A 17,658-nucleotide genomic window follows, 5' to 3' on the forward strand; every position below is an offset into this window, starting at 1 on the left:
GCAGTATGTCATGAGGAGACAAGGGGAAGTGTGACACTGCCAGGTTGTGGATACAGTGATTTACAAGACATATTTCCTCAATAACTGAGCGAATTTACAATTTTCAGTTCTCGCCCGAGGATTATATTGAGGCGGTGTGCCCTAATTTCTGAGATTCCTACAGATAAGGCATTCATCATTGGTGAGGCAGGGTAGCCTAGTGGTTAGAGCGGTGGACTTGTAACCGGAAGGTTGCAAGTTCAAATCCCTGAGCTGACAAGGTACAAATCTGTTGTTCTGCCCCTGAACAGACAGTTAAACCACTGTTCCCAGGCTGTCATTGAAAATAAGAATTTGTTCTTGCCTAGTTAATAAAAAATTTAAAAAATGTTACATTATTGACCATTGAAACTCCATCTGAATGTCCAAGGAGAGTTGAGCATGACTAAGAAGATTGTATAAATGAATAGAGAAACGCTAAACCAGGAATATCATTACCCTTGACATGTCCAAACAAAACAAGTACACCATATGTACAAAAGTATGTGGACACCCCTTCAAATGAGTTTCAGCCACACCTGTTGCTGGCAAGTGTATAAAATCAAGCACACAGCCCTGCAATCTCCATAGACAAACACTGACAATAGAATGGCCTTACTGAAGATCTCAGTGACTTTCAACGTGGCACCATCATAGGATGCCCCCTTTTTAACGAGTCAGTTCGTCAGAGCTTCCCCGGTCAACTGTAAGTGCTGTTATTGTGAAGTGGAAATGTCTAGGAGCAACAACGGCTCAACCGTGAAGTGGTAGGCCACTCAAGCTCACAGAATGTGACCGCCGAGTGTTGAAGCGCATAGTGCATAAAAAATTGTCTGTCCTCGTTTGCAACACTAACTACCGAGTTCCAAACTGCCTCTGGAAGCAACATCAGCACACAAATTGTTTCATGAAATGGGTTTCCATGGCCGAGCAGCCGCACAAAAGCCTAAGATCACCATGCGCAATGCCAAGTGTCGGCTGGAGTGGTGTAAAGCTCGCCGCTGTTGGATTCTGGAGCCGTGGAAACACGGTCTCTGGAGTGATGAATCACGCTTCACCATCTGGCAGCCCTACGGATAAATGTGAGTTTGGCGGATGCCAGGAGACCGCTACAGTACCTGCTCCAATGCATAGTGCCTACTGTAAAGTCTAGTGGAGAAGGAATAAAGGTGTGGGGCTGTTTTTCTTTGTTCGGACTAGGCCTCTTAGTTCCAGTGAAGGGAAATCTTAACGCTACAGCGTACAATGACATTCTGGATGATTCTGTGCTTCCAACTTTGTGGCAACATTTTGGGGAAGGCCCTTTCCTGTTTCAGGATGGCAATGCCCCCGTGCACAAAGCGAGCTCCATACAGATCGGTGTGGAAAAACTTGACTGGCCTGCACAGAGCCCTAACCTCAACCCCATCTAACACCTTTGGAATGAATTGGAAAGTCAACTGCGAGCCAGGCATAATTGTCCAACTTCAGTGCCCAACCTCACTAATGGAAGAAAGTCCCTGCAGCAATGTTCCAACATCTAGTGGAAAGCCTTCCCGGAAGAGGGGAGTCTGTTATAGCAGCAAAGGGGGGACCAATTCCATATTAATGCCCATGATTTTGGAATGAGATGTTCAACGACCAAGGGTCCACATACTTTTGGTCATGTTGTGTATGTTATAAGTTGCAAGGAAAATTCCTTTTCATAATTGTAATGTTGGTTGGATGTTCTGGTCCTCAAAGAATGCAGCCTAATCACAGATTCCTCTAGGGCTGTATAAAATGTGATTAGAGTGTGGATTTCTAATGAATCTGGCGTTGGTTGAATCATTTCACTGAAGCCCGAGTAATTGGCATTAATTAAAGCTGAGTGAGTTGCGCATGCAGCAGCTCCATGCAGTGCAGTGGCTGTGCAGCAGCAGGACTACAGTAATTACTGCTGTGCGTCCTCAGTCCCAGGGCACGGGCACGACTCCTCCCTGGGCTCTGGTTCTCCTTACTGAGCTAGTCTCAATGCATGAACGCCAAAGGATAATTAACCCAAGCCTTTGGGAAGTTCCTTGGAGACCAGTGTCTCTTACTGTGATTGTAAACACATTTAAGAGGTGTCCATGTAGTCCATTGAACACACTTAAACACAGTAAGGATTAACACTCTATCCAATGCCAATCCATCCCCATCTTCTACATGAATGCAAATTGACAGTGAAAATAAAGGAAGGAAATGACACCGGCAGTGTTTTGCTCATGGAGCTAGACAATTCCTGCGCATCTCATTGTGATTTACATCATTTAAGCCACATAGCCTAGAAATCTGGTTCTTGATGGCAGAGCTCAAACCTGAACAGCAACAGACGGTTCAGTCCATTGAAGTTATTGGCTGCATTCCGACTATTGAACGTCCCTCTCCGCATGGAACAGTGAGTCCCTGTGCCTTGCGCGATTCCTCGCATCAGCAGGCGAACGCAGACGAATGGAGGTGCGAGGGCGTTGAACTTGGTGTCACTGCGCCACCTGCGTGGCTACATGGGAACTGCAGTCTCTGCTTTGGTTTAAAAGCTCTGGCAACACGCAGGGGGGTTACAGTGTGGATTGTGGTCCTACAGATAAAAAGTTCGCAGGGGATATTCTAGCGCACAGGAGGAAAAGTCGTTGAGAACATGGCAAACAAACCACAGCAGCCTCCCCACCTTCATCTGGCGGAATTGAGCGCCACCCAGTTCATCGACATCTGGAACCATTTCGATACGGACGGTTAGTACCGGAGCGCAAAGTTATCCAAAATGTTACCTTGAATTTAACGCAGCACTTTTTTGAACGAGGCATTGTTTCAAATGCAGACACAAATGTAAGCTAACATGTCGAATAGACTAGGTTACATATACTCTATCACAGATTTTAGTTTACAAATTGAACATATCACATACTTTTCGTTTTTTTATTTTCAAAGATGCGGCTTGGATATTGGGATAGCTTTGTCTAAAAAGTGTTGTATATCATAACTGAAATTCACCTTTGGTCATGATGGGAAAGGCGTGGGCTATAAACTGCTGGATGCTTAGAATTTTGATTGGACAAGACAATAAGTGTTTGACAAAAAATGCTGGATAAGCATTCTAGTGCATTTACTTTCTTGGCAGTTAGAAAAGCAACTGGATAACTCTGGAATTTTTTTTTTATGTAATTAATTGTGGGCACTAAATAATGTATCTTTAGAAAGGTTCGAATGGGCTACTTGTGTATTAATTGATCCATTTAATATTTGATTTAAAAAGGTTGGTTGTATGGATGCATGTCTTTTACTAGTTACTAGTTACTAGAAGAACCCACTCAGATACAACTAATACATCAGTATTACAATGTAGATCAGTCTATCGATCAAAAGGCATCAGAAGTCTAGGTTATACCTCAGTGCACCTTAGTGCACGGTGAACTAATGGAGCGATGGCCGTGTGGTACACTGTCGTCCATTGTAAACGTATATGTAGCCTTACCACACAATAAGCGTCATTTTTGTATAGGCCTATCAAAAAAGTAGGATTCACTAACTTGACTGAATACTTAAACATTGTAATAATATTAATACACTGTATTGTTTTATAAAGCACGATTAAACAAACATAAACACATCTGGATGATGTCAGGACAGACTCAAGAGTTTCCATAGGCATCATAACTGATGGTTGGAATCCTGCTTTAAAAAGGTGCGTCTAGAATGTAAGGAGGGAGTTTGTCAATCGAATTCCAGTATTATATTAATGTAATTCACTATACAGATGAAACCCCAACTCAGAGGAGACAGACAACTATCTACTTTCAGTAGCCTATTACATGCTATAAAATGACGAGTTCTCGGCTCAATTCGAGCGAACGAGCCCACGCCCCTCCACACGCATTGTCCTTGGGCATCCTCTAGGCATAATTGGTTTCCCCTATTGATAGTGTTACTGCACATTCCGTCCCGGCCATTTGTTGAAGCGGAATGATAATACTCTAGGCGCGAAGAGTCTCTCGGATTACTGTACTAGTTCCCTCTGGGTGTTTAGTTCTCTGAGCACAAACAGAGATTGGTGCTGTTGGTCCACCCAATAGGGCCTATACTGCGCTGTCTCTATGGATGAAGCATTTTCTGCAAAGACAGCATGACATAGGGATGTGAACATGGTTCACAGTGAATTGCTGCTCTTGTGCAAATAGGCTAGGCCAGAACATGAGATTGACCTACCAATTTGGCCGCTGACCATGGTGCTGAAATTATTAGACGAATCAACGATGTTGATGAACATTTTCCTATAGAGAACACACAGAGAGATACCTGACTAATGTCTGTCTGATATTGACATTTCAGTAATGCATAATTTATGATGCCGTTATAATGCATTGAAAGACTTGGCATGATCATGTTGTTGTCCCTTGATAATGTTTTCTAGTATTGTAGCTTTTCCCTGTCTTGTCCCTGTTATCAATCAGCTGGTATTTGTTTTCACAGTTCATACATTTTTGGGGGTATGAGATAAATAACATCATAATGATTGCCAATGTTTATCAGGATTTGTTATTCACATAAGCCTATAATATAATTATGTGTCAAAAACGACTCAAAATGGCTGATGGTATAGGCTAACTCAAAATGGCTGATGGTATAGGCTAACTCAAGATCATAATGAGATGATAAGCCATAGAGGTCAAATGTGCCTAAAACAAGTCACATAATGCATTCTGATTGTATGACAGTATGCTAACAGTATGCTACTCTTAAGTTGTGGCCTTCTGAGGGATACCTTTACATTTAATAACAAATAGGTAGCTTATGTCAGATCATGTTGGAGATGGCTATTGTCTGTGACCACAAATGTGACAGAAACTAACACAGTAGGCCACATTCTATTGCCACAACTGTTTAAATAACAAGCAGGAGTAATTTGTTATTTGCAATTCTCCAATGAAATAGAAAAAAAGTAAATGAGTAGATCATTGAAAAACAATTGGAGACTGCAGTACATAGGCTACTGTGGGCTAGTGTACATGTCACATCATCATACACAACCTACTCTGCAGTATACATGCACACCTACAGCTTGTTTTTGATTTATTAACACATATACAAAGTTCATACAAAGTTCATAGACAACGAGCATATAAAACCACTGGATCATATTGGTCATACTAACATGTAATGATAAACTAAATCATATGTAAAGCTATTATACAAACCTATATGTCAATACAATAAAGAGATAATAAAATACAATTGCATCATGATGATTTTGCTAGAATTACATCCGCTCTATATAGAGCAAGTTATGTTTTCTGTGTAATCAAACGCAAATGTGCTTTCCCCATAATGATATGTACTTGTTTGTCTGGTAAATATCAAACTGAGTGCTTCCCCAGAGACTTCCGGTACTCAGGTCCGTGCAAATGTCACTAGGATCCACAGGCAAATGAATACATAGGCAATTGAAAGACATTTAAATCTGATAGGAAAGGCATTGTTGGTATTTGTCAAAAGCCACTATAATAATAATCTCACAAGTCTCCCTCGATTGAGCAACATTAAGATTAAAGCTCTAGCGTTTCCTTCACCATTATTTATAGACATCCAAATAATCCTGGCAAGGGTGCAACTAGGCACATTTATTTGAAGTTGGGATTCCTGCATCGATTTCTTACACTGTCATGCCAGGCAGAAATTTCCCCATTGTCTTTTCAAATAACTGGACTTAAAAGGCCTTGGAGGCCTCAATTAGAGGGAGAGAGAGAGAAAGAGAGAGTAGCAGTGCATTTCAAGACTGGGAGACCCCTTCAAGGGATTTAATTAAGCAGGTTCCAACGTTTGAGTGCAAGCTATCTCGCAAATCACGTCAGCCAGAGCCAGCCTTGCAGCATGCTAACCATCTGGACAAAAAATGTGTTAGTTATTATGTCAGTCATTGAGCCAGCCATCCAATCAGCCAGCAAGCAAGCCAGACAAACTTAGTTCTGGAGTATTATTGTAAAACAGGGAAGCATTGCCCTAATTTGCTGTCAAATTTGTACAATCTCACTTCTCAAGAGTCACACATTCACAATGGTACTACTATGCATTACATGGGGACATTTGATGTCTTCACAGTCACTGCCTGTATGATAGATAGTCTGGGGGTGATTTGTCAAATCCCTGTTTCCTCTGCTGCAGGCAATGGCTACATTGAGGGCAAGGAACTGGAGAACTTCTTCAGGGAGTTGGAGATTGCACGGAGAGGGGCCGGAGTGGTAAGGGAATGATCCCTGGGCCTTGACTAGGGCTCAATTCAATCAAACATGTCATAGCAATGTTTATACAGTATCTATGTTTACATAACTACTGCCTACATACATTACGTAGTGTATGTCACAGGCCTATTCTGTCTCTGATGGGTCTATGTGGAATTTTTCACAGTACTGAATCCAATACCATTTTGTAACATTATTTCCTGTAATGCTGGATTGACTGACCACTTTCAATGAAAGTGTCATGGCTCTGGTCATTAAATACAACAGTAAATATGTTTTGGGTTTTATTAGGTGAAACCAAAGGAGTACAACCTCATGCAAACACATATTGGACATAGTAATTGGTGTAACGTGAGTTTCCTTTAACAGGCTAACAGGCAAAGGTACAAAGTAATTCTACCACCAACTTTCCAAATTTGACTGACAATAGTAAAGATAGTATTTTGTTTGTTCTTTAATCCAACAGTCATATGTTGGCATCTTCTCACTAATCAAGGTTGTGGCCTTTTCTGGTAGGTGGTTCATTGAATTCCGGAACAAGCCCTATTGATATGAACTCATGTCTCTAAGCTGTCCAGTCCGTGTAGGACTGGCAGTAATTAAAATGCGACTGATTTGTCCAATCAAGATCTAATTAATTATTTAAGCAACATCAAAACAACACATTTCTCCAGAGAGTTCTCCCACAGATGGAAGATATCCTCTTTCTTGGGAGGAGTCAGTGCAATAATCTTTGTGTCACCACATCTCGTGTGTGTAAAACACAGGAATCAGAGAGCATCAGTAATCATGTTACATATCATCTCCCTGTAGCTGCATAAAGTCTGTGACTAAAAGATGATGAGCCCTTTAGCTGGGTAGAAGACGCTTGTCTGTTTTAGAGAGACAATCTCTCTGTCTGCCCAGTGTAACAACCCCTAACATAAAAAAACAAGCTCTTTCACAACAATGTGTGTGACCACAGTCCTATAACACGAGAGGACGGTTTGCGTTAAAAAAAAATAACAACAGATCTTTACTGATGTTTGTGTCATGACAAACATATATTTGCGTGTATTTGTGCATGTGTTATAGGACCCATCAAACTCCACTTTCAGAGAGAAGATGAAGGAGTTTATGCAGAAGTTTGACAAGAACGCAGATGGGAGAATTGAGATGTCAGAGGTGAGCTGACATTTTTTCATTTTCAGATCAATGAGGATTTGATTATGCTAGTGAGAATTATTACCAATGATCTCAGACAGTTTGCATATCAATGCAGAAATAATCAGACACTGGTAGATGTGTTCTGAAACTGTTGATTGACTCGATGATCTATGCTTCATTCGACTAATCTTCGTCGAAAAGATACGATTCTATTATTAAACAGTATTTTTCACACAATCTAACACAGAGAAACAAAGGTTATCTTTTTTTCCCCTAATTCATTTCCCTCTTTCTCTCCTTCTCCAGCTGGCTCAGATTTTGCCCACGGAGGAGAACTTCCTGCTTTGCTTCAGAGAGTTTGTTGGATCCAGTTCTGAGTTCATGGCGGTAAGTGGTGAAAATAGATGGTTTGAGAATTAATTTAGTTTGAGTAAGAATGTGAAGACTCGTACAGGCTGTTTATAATGTGTGTTGGTGGGATTGGAAATACAGAGATACTGTAATAAGGTAGAATAATAATAATAAAAAACTATTAGACAAAGCAATTAAAACACACTACTATCCACATTTTGGAATCATTGCCTATCCCAAATCATATTAGGGAATTGCACTGCAAGTAATACATCATTTGAGAGAAAAGTCTCTAAAAAAAAAGTATCCTACTCACAGGTTATTTTTCTCTGTCATGTGTGTCCTCTGCCAAGAGAAAAACCACAATCACTCACTGGTAAAGGAGATTACATTTCAGAGACACTTGACAGCTCTGTCAGATTAGTTCTCATACAGTGTAAATGGAGAGAGTTTGATTATCAGTGATACCAGGAGGGACCATCCAGTCACCCACTGCACTCCTATTATGTCAAGGGCAGGAAGAATTACATGAGAAAGAGAAAATGAGGCTTTTTAATCACCCGGTGTGGTAGCGAAGACTTTTAAAGGGATTGAATGAGGAAGTACAAACTTCTATTTTCAGAATCATATATTATAGATGTGCGGCTGTAATTCTCAACAGACCTGGAGAGGGAGGGCATCTATCTTTGATAAGAGCCCTTTCTGGAAACAGGGACAGCTGCTAGATTAAAACATTAATTAAAATGCATTTCTCTCTCCTTGCCCTCTCACAATGTGTGGGAGATAGGATTTAGAAATCTGGAAAGTATAATGAAAACCCTAGTGTGATTACGGGAAGAAAAAACTAACAATTACCAGCCACATAAATTGGATATGATTTTTTTGTGTGCTCTTCCTCTCCTTTTGAAAGTGATCTCTGCCCCTCCAGAGAGTAATTCATGAATGTCACATGCAATCCCATTAATATAATGCAGTTTGATTGCTTCGGTGTTAAAGGACACTGGATATGGGGGTGTTTGAGTGTGAGTGGAGGAATGAGATGACAACTTTACAAAGTGATTGGTACTACCGTGGGAGCAAGTGATTGGCTGTATGTCTATTTTTTTTTTTCATTTCTAATGTGTGTGACTTTGTGTTTGCATATATAGGCTTGGCGACGATACGATACAGATCGCAGTGGGTACATTGAAGCTAATGAACTGAAGGTATGATTCCTCACTTGTTAACCATCAATGTAAGACATGTTTACAGTGTGTATTTTGTACAAACAATGTTAAAGCTCCAACCAATGTCTCCTAACTCTTCTTGTCATTCGATATAAGATGGCAAGGAGATGCATTATTATACTTTACAATGTAAATGAAGGTTTAGAAACCAACACCCAAACATTTGCAGGTATAGTTGTTGTGTTGATACAGTGAGGCAAATAGGGACGATGCAAATTTCTCTCGTCTCAACGGCTGTCAGACAAGGACACTATACAAATCCTGACTTGAAATACCATCCATTAGGCGGTTGTCTGACACTGATTCATTTCTAAAGCGTTTTCTGCTGTCTTATCTGCAGGGAACTGCAGGTGTTACTGTAACACAGGCTGGTAGTGATAGATAGAATGGTCCTTTCTGTCAATGAAGGATCTGAGAATGTATGTGACACTTCCAACTCTGCGTAAGCCAATACTTATATGACTGACGAAAACCAATAACTGGGGCCTCAGCGCTAAAGTATAGACGAGCCAGACTCTCTAAGATCATAGGATTTTTGTTGACCTATTATGGAATTATAGTTTACTCAACTTTCTCAACTCCACAGGGATTCCTCTCAGACCTGCTGAAGAAAGCCAACAGACACTACGATGACCAGAAGCTTCATGAGTACACACAGACAATAGTGAGTCTTTTCAGTACCATCACTTCCTGTACCATTCCCAAACCCTTCATCCATGTAAAAGTATACATATTCATTGTTTTATTCACAAAAGTAGCGCACTGGGCCGTTACTAGTATTAGCAGACTAATATAGATGGCTGTAGGCACAAAACATTTTCAGCATCTCTGCTTTGGCAAAAAAAAAGGTAGTTGTATAATTAAGAACAGTATCTTGCAGGATTCAATAGTTGGAATTGTAAGAGTTGTTGCCCTGTCCCTTTCTCTGCCATTGTCATTCTAATGGAATCCAGAAATAATAAAACCCTGTCCTCAAACATTTACATCAAAAGGTACAAAGTTATGGGCAAAGATACAATACAGTCACAGTAAATTCAATATTTTTCTTTTCTTGATGAAATAACATGGAAAACAACCCCTTTTTGTGCAGTGTTAATTTACCATCCTTATAAACCACTTATTGTAAATGTAAATTACTGTATTGTACATAGGCTGGTCATCTAGGTTTGTACCTGTAGACTAAAGAAAAACAATCCACAATACAGTAATTGAGTACATTGAGACATCAAGTGGGTTGTGATGATGTGACTCAGTTAGTAGGGCATGGCGCTTGCAATGCTGTGGTTGTGGGCTCTATTCCCGCAGCCGACTAGTGCAAAAAAAGTATGACAATATATGCACTCACTGAAAAGGAATGAAAACACCATTTCAGTATTTCAAGAAACTGGAAAACATATCAAGCAAGTATTTTTATATTTCACAAGTATTATCAGATTATCTGTTTTGTACAGATAATGATCAGATGCTCAGATACAAATGCTGGTAAACACTCAAATAAATGTAGTTCAATTTTTTCCACAAAAGTAGTGCACTGGGCCTTTACTAGTCTTGTATTAGCGGACCGATATAGACTTCTTCAGCCCAGGCAAAAAAAATGATCTGCATCTCCCCAGTCCCTGCACCTCCAACCCCAAACTAATTCCCTTGGCTACGCCTTCCTCACAGACCTATCTGAGAAATAACCAGCACCACCACATCCAAAGTATATAACTATTATAGAATCACAAGGTAAAAGTCATGTAAAACTGTGAGGGGAATAACGACACTTCTAGAGTATATTGATCCACATGGACCACATCCTCGCATGTACACTACCGTTCAAAAGTTTGGGGTCACTTAGAAATGTCCTTGTTTTTGAAAGAAAAGCACATTTTTTGTCCATTAAATAACATCAATTTGATCAGAAATACAGTGTAGACGTTGTCAATGTTGTAAATGACTATTGTAGAAGGAAACGGCCGATTTGTTATGGGGTAAAGAGACCCGTTATCAGCAACCATCACTCCTGTGTTCCAATCGCACGTTGTGTTAGCTAATCCAAGTTTATAATTTTAAAACGTTAATTGATCATTAGAAAACCATTTCGCAATTATGTTAGCACAGCTGAAAACTATTGTTCTGATTAAAGAAGCAATAAAACGGGCCTTATTTAGACTAGTTGAGTATCTGGAGCATCAGCATTTGTGGGCTCGATTACAGGCTCAAAATGGCCAGAAACAAAGAACTTTCTTCTGAAACTTGTCAGTCTATTCTTGTTCTGAGAAATGAAGGCTATTCCATGCGAGAAATTGCCAAGAAACTGAAGATCTTGTACAACGCTGTGTACTACTCCCTTCACAGAACAGAGCAACCTAGCCCTAACCAGAATAGAAAGAGGAGTGGAACATTGAACATTTAGTCCATAATGTTGCTTGATTGGTGGTTAGGATATTAGCTGGTCAAAATGAGGCCAAATGAAAAGTGGAAAACTGTTAATATATATCCATGTGTTAGTGCAGGTTTTCAGTGACTTTATGTAAATCACGATTCTCATCTGCATTTCCTGCGGTGCAGGAAAATTGTCAGCAACAAAAGAGTGATCAAATGAAAATCCTACATCTGTGGTCATTGTCTGTGGGTATTGTATAATATACTTTATATGTGAACAGGGGAGCTATGTATCCCTTGTCCCATCATGCTGGTGTGTCATGTGGTTGGGAGTGGGACTCATGATGTCCTACGGGTTGTGTGTTCCAACAGCAGATGTTCAAACATCTGTTTGAACCTCAAGGCCTAAAGCTTGACCTGAAATACTCTTGGGAGAAAACCAATCTGTATTGTTTAGTCTTAGTGTTGAGTAGCAACTTCTATGTACAACGGATTGACAACAGAGTAGCATTCTGAATAAAAAAGAATACATGTTGTTGTCACAACTGGTGAGGGCCCCTTGCTTTAATGTCTCTATCTATCTCTCCCTCCCTCTCTCCCTGTCTTTCTCTCTCGCTCTCTCTCTGTAGCTCAAGATGTTTGATCTAAACGGAGATGGGAAGCTGGGCCTGTCAGAAATGGCGAGGTGACTGTCAGCAACTGAGAAGAAATGTTTCTATTTCATGTGTGCCTTCAGCATCCGACACTCCTAACAAGTGTTTCATGGAAATGATTCTCTGTTCTCTGTTCTTCTCTTTTAAGGCTTCTCCCAGTTAAGGAAAATTTCTTACTGAAGTTCCAGGTGAGGAGTGTGCAAGAGGAATTGACAGTTCCTTCAAACAAATCCCTTTTCCACAGTAATTTTGGCTGAAAAAATACCAGCAATGTGATCATTTGATATTTCAGAACACAATCATTAATTTGCACAATCTATCTAAGTAACATCATGCTGCTCTGTTATAATATGTTTTTATTTCCAAATGTGTTTTACAGGGTATCAAACTGACCTCTGAGCAGTTCAATGCTATCTTTGCATTCTACGACAAGGTACATTTAGATATGTGATTGGATATTGTAAAAGGGTACAGTTTGCTATATACTGTAGGCAGTGGCGATTTTAGCATGTAAATCTTGGTGGGGCAAACTCCCCCCCCAAATATTTGTAGTTGCATGCCAGCAATGCCACTACACAACACAACACTAAACAATACATTAATTGCACTATAACGGTGACAAGCGGTGCCCACAAATGTTTAGGTCCTACATAAAGCTGCCTCAACATCAGAGCTTTCTTTCCAGCATCATGAAGTGAATCCTTACCACCGCTATACCTGGCTATCAGCGGAGACTTGTCTGGCAGCGAAACAGTTCATTCAGCCTCGTTTACTGCCTTTTTAAAAAAAACATTGCTGATATGGCTGCATATCTCCCTGGTATATTACATCATTTATGCAGCAGCATATAAAACGTTTTTGGACTCATCTTGTTGTGCACGGTGGTCCTTCGTTGGCAAATTTTGTCATCAAAGAAAAAGATTTACAATTCCGAGTTGGATGACCATTCAAAACGTATTTTCCCAGTCTGACTTCCCAGTTGCAATGCTTGCGGTTAGCCACTGTCACCAATTCCTTCCAAACAACTCATTGTTGATTTCCAACTTGTTGTCTAATGTTTATGTCCAATGGCCGATGAGCACCAATACGATTTATCTATATTTTCTCTGCATTATTTATCTTCATTTGACAAGGATTAAAAAGGATTTGCCAGTAGACTTGATTCACAATGATGACTGCCAGCTAAGATTGTGAAAGTATGATGTTGACATGATCAGCCCAATCAAAGCTACTGTACATATATAACGTGATTTGACATAAGTTCTGTGGCCAATGACCTTGAGCCTTCTTGGAAGGTCACTTGTAATAGAACTCTATGCTAGGACCCAAAGGGCTGATTTTTTGGATGTCTACCCTTACTTAAGGACTGAAGCTAGGCATTTGCGTAATGTCCCCATGAGTGACAGAATACTGAGCCAATCACGGCGCAATGCTCCTTTTTTTCTGCTGGCTTGCTCCACTACCACAGAAAGCACTGAGCTAGGCTGAAACATCTGCATTTTGGAGCTGCCTTACTCAATAAAACAAAAAAGGCTAAAAATGTGGGACTCCACTGGCTGTAGGTACAGTATTTAACTTTCAATCAGGTTTGGTGGATGACTCTGAGTTGTTGTTATGACTGATTTCACTCTCTGCAAATCAGTGGTCTTTCCGCTCATCCGGGTAGGTAAAGCTTGATTGGTACACCTGCTATTCTTGTTTGAGTGTTGGTTGAACATGTATTCCATCATGTGTGGACAGGTGATGCCAGATTTCAGGATCAAACTGCTGTTGTAGAATGTAGTAATGTCTTAGGCTAATAGCATTACATCTGGCTTGACATGTAGTGGATAGGGAGCTGACTTCAAACAAGTAAAACGCCAACTCGTATCACTTGTGTGTTGTTGACACGCCTAGAATTGATTGTGATGTATGGACTATTTGATTTGGCCTAATTCAAAACCGGCACTGTATCTCAGCTAATTTCTTGTAGTCATTGCTTTGTCGGCTACATGTCAGCATTGTGATACATATTTTATTACATATACATTATTCTCTATTGAATTAAAGTATGTTGCTCCATTTTCTAAAAAGAGCATGCATTATTCTCTATTGAGGGTTACATGTACGATAGTTTCACAATATTGTACTTACAATCTATAAGACAACTATTAGCAGGGATCCAAATAGCTCACGGACTCTCTGAGTGACAGGTTAGAGCCTGTGAAAAATATGCTGAAAGTTTTGGAATGTGGACTGAAAGGAAAGTGAGGATGGAGAGTAAAATTGAAATGCTTCAGCAGAGCAGAGGGATTTTTGCGTGCCTATGTCTGGACTAGATGCTTGCTGAGAGGACTGGGGCAGACACTCAATTATAAATGAAACGCAGTCCATGTACACATGATGTGTGTCAAATGCTAACATTTACGTGCATAATTATTTCAGCGTTTGTTTCAACCTCCACCCTGCAGCTGAATCACTGGCAGCTGCTGTCACTGCTATGGAATTATGGGTAAAAATAAAGGAAAGAGCAGGTCAACTGAACACTAACATTGCTCACAGTGCCAAAATTAAAATGTGCATAGCTTTGAAAAATACAAAATGTTTGACAGCACGCAACCAAGACAGTCTGTTTCCCTGCCTTCTCAAAGAAACACCCCACCATTGTAACTTCAGTACCATGGCCCTTCCCCTCCACAATATCTCCTTATACATGTCAAGCTTTTGCTCTAAAGCAGCCATATACAGTACATATATTTTATTCATCAGTGAAATGTCAAGGGAAGTGTACTTTTTAAAACTTCCATTGAAAGTATGGAATTGAGAACAATTCTAATGCAGGTATATGATACATTTTACACCTCTTTCTTACAGGATGGAAATGGCTACATTGATGAGCAGGAGCTTGATGCTCTGTTGCGTGACCTCTATGAAAAGAACAAAAAGGTGAGATAATATGGAAGGTTTGAAGCTTAGCTCTCATTCCCACATAACGCTGAATTTATCATTTTAATGTGTCATTACAGAAGCACCTGTATAGTTACTGGTGTCTTGTCTTCTCTAATTTTCTCTCAGGAGGTGGACACCAAAAACCTGATTGACTACAAGAAGAGCATCATGGCCCTGTCGGACGGAGGGAAGTTGTACCGCTCCGAGCTGGAGATTGTGCTCTGCAGGGAGCCCATGCTGTGAACCCTGACAACCATCGCTGTCTGTTTTTTGACCTCCATGACCTTATCTGCCCATCCCCAGATCACACCCACCCACCAGCTGCTTGGCGACTGTAACCTGGTGCATGTGCCGGTCACTCCCTTCATGAGTTTTGAATGAATGTGCAACTGAGAAGCACAAACCAGCTCTCCCTCAGATCCCCTGTCCCCACTCGTCCCTGCAGACTGACCCAGCTATTACGTTGCCCCTCAAATTCTACATTTAACAAAATGAATAAAGATGATAAAGGTACTTCTGATAATTATGATTGCAATGTGAACAGGAGAGGAATGAAAATGAATATAATAGGATTATTTATTCTGAATGTTTGGTTTGACTTTTCTCCTCTCTTTTTTCTCTGTTTCATCTGGTGTTTCATCGTTAAATTATTATCCTGTTACATTTAGATTTTTGAGGTTGGGTTTTCTGGCTGATACTGTTATAATGAGGATATTATCGAAAGCATTAATTAAAGATATCTTACGATTAAGATTTTCTCATTTTGACTTTCACATTGTGTTCACCTCGTTTGCTACCCCTCCTTGTAATTTGAATTTATAATCCATTCAATTGAATATTGACATGCTGCTTTGAAAGAAAGTGTCTTGGAAAAACACTTTAAGATGCCCTCTGTTTTATGTTAGTATCAATTAGTATTTATAGAGATGAAGTGGGTGGAGAGTGGGTATAAAATAAGGAGAGCCCTACTGTCAAACCAGATAACAGTGCACGGTACTGCGACCACACACAGAAACACTTTTAAAAAAAATCATTATAAGAGAATACCTCCATCAAGTCCTAAATTCCTTGTATAGGTATTTCTGAAGTAGGACATATTTCCAGGAAAATCCCCTCTAATTGTGTGCAGATTCTTTTAAAACGAGCTCAATAATTCAGCAGTCAAACTTCCCTCTCGCACAGCCAAACTTGTAGAAATACCTATCAATGAATCATTACTATTTTCATGTTTAGGTTTTTTTGCAAGAAAAGACTGTCTTTTTCATCCATTGTGCAATGCACAGAGATGAGCATTTGTGTTATGTTGTAGTAATTTCTATAAGATGCATATTAACAAAGACTTGTTGCAAATAGAGAAACGTGCGTGAGATACAAATCCCTCACTCCCTAACCATATTAGTCTATATTTAGTCAGAGTGCTGCCTCAGTTTACTGTCTGCGTGTGCACCTCCCATCAAGGTCTCCTTTGCAAAGAGGTATTCCAAATTCATGATGACCAGGTTTATCTTCATATAGTTTTCACATGTAGGAATGTCAATGAAAAGAGGGAGCAAAATTAATACTTTATGATACATATTATTGTATGCTATTATGTTAAAATATCATTAAGATTCAAATAGACATGTTTTAGCTTCATTGAATCTGCAATCACCGTCCTGATCTTAAATACTAACTGATATGATGACAAGATGTCAGCCACATGCAGAGGAGAACAAGTGAGAACAGCTTCATATATGAAGATGACTCTCATGATGTATGCATACAGTATAGTTTATGAAAGGTGTGGTATTTTATTAATGAACTCTTTAAATATAGTTATTGAGAATTAAATAGTGATTGAATGGATGTCCCTGCCTAAATTCCCTACAGTACATCCACTGAGCACCACACACACAAACACCAATGCATACTGGTGACTAAGACATAAATACTGAGCTTGTTTACAAATGAGCTTTTCACTGTACAATACAGTAGATAATAATCTCTCTCTGCACATCACTGTAGATGGCCCTCCCTGTGAGAAATACAAACAAGTTTGAAATGCTACCTTTCATGATGGTTTAAAATAATGAAATATTTACAGATGTAGAGGGAAGAGGCAAGCTGGTAGACAGATGCAGGCAATGCCCAATTAAAACAAAACCATATTGGGAAAAGATTGAGGCCTGAGCCATTTAATCACTGAACCGACACAGGACAACTAACAAACTGTAAATTAAGTCAATCATTTTATTTTTACACTGCCAACATGCCATCAGCACATGACAGAGGCATTTCTAAGCATCCCACTGCAGCTTTGATGAATGCACATAGGCAAACCCAGTCTTTGTCCTAAGGGACTATCCTCCCACATACCCATAATGCAATGTCATGCAATATGTTGGGAAGACTTAGGCCATCCCAACACATGCAAATGTAGGATCTTAATTTGGTAACTCTTTCATTTCTGAGAATGTTCCTGCAGCGCAGAAAATGCAGATGAGCTTCATGATTTACATAAATTCACTGAAAACCCACATTAGCACACTGTTATATTAACAGTGTTTCACTTTTGATGTAGCCTACTTTTGGCCAGCTAATATCCTAACCACTGATCAATAAATATTATGGTTTAAACCCCTCAAACTCAAACCTGGGACTGATTTAAACCTGGGACACCAGGTGGGTACAATTAATTATCAGGTGGAACAGAAAACCAGCAGGCTCCGGACCTCCTAGGGTAGAGTTCAATTGCCC

At 39.9% G+C, this 17,658-nt stretch overlaps 1 protein-coding gene across 1 annotated transcript; it reads left to right on the forward strand.

Annotated features, from left to right (window-relative positions):
* Positions 1 to 2,557: 2,557 nt before the first annotated feature.
* On the forward strand, positions 2,558 to 15,673 carry LOC112218548 (calretinin). The gene is made up of 11 exons (XM_024379425.2): positions 2,558 to 2,750; positions 6,175 to 6,251; positions 7,326 to 7,415; positions 7,704 to 7,784; positions 8,897 to 8,953; positions 9,561 to 9,638; positions 11,971 to 12,026; positions 12,143 to 12,182; positions 12,374 to 12,427; positions 14,848 to 14,919; positions 15,049 to 15,673. Exons 1-11 carry the CDS (start codon positions 2,657 to 2,659, stop codon positions 15,163 to 15,165), a joined length of 816 nt encoding a protein of 271 aa, XP_024235193.1. The 5' UTR covers positions 2,558 to 2,656; the 3' UTR covers positions 15,166 to 15,673.
* The last annotated feature ends 1,985 nt before the right edge of the window (positions 15,674 to 17,658 follow it).

Source organism: Oncorhynchus tshawytscha, linkage group LG19 (assembly GCF_018296145.1).
Source record: "Oncorhynchus tshawytscha isolate Ot180627B linkage group LG19, Otsh_v2.0, whole genome shotgun sequence".
NCBI classification, from domain to species: Eukaryota; Metazoa; Chordata; class Actinopteri; order Salmoniformes; family Salmonidae; genus Oncorhynchus; species Oncorhynchus tshawytscha.

Coding starts and splice junctions, on each gene's coding strand:
- LOC112218548 (XM_024379425.2), top strand. CDS start 2,657: ATGGCAAACAAACCACAGCAGCCTCCCCACCTTCATCTGGCGGAATTG. Junction 2,751..6,174: donor GAACCATTTCGATACGGACG/GTTAGTACCGGA, acceptor CCTCTGCTGCAG/GCAATGGCTACATTGAGGGC. Junction 7,416..7,703: donor GGAGAATTGAGATGTCAGAG/GTGAGCTGACAT, acceptor CTCCTTCTCCAG/CTGGCTCAGATTTTGCCCAC.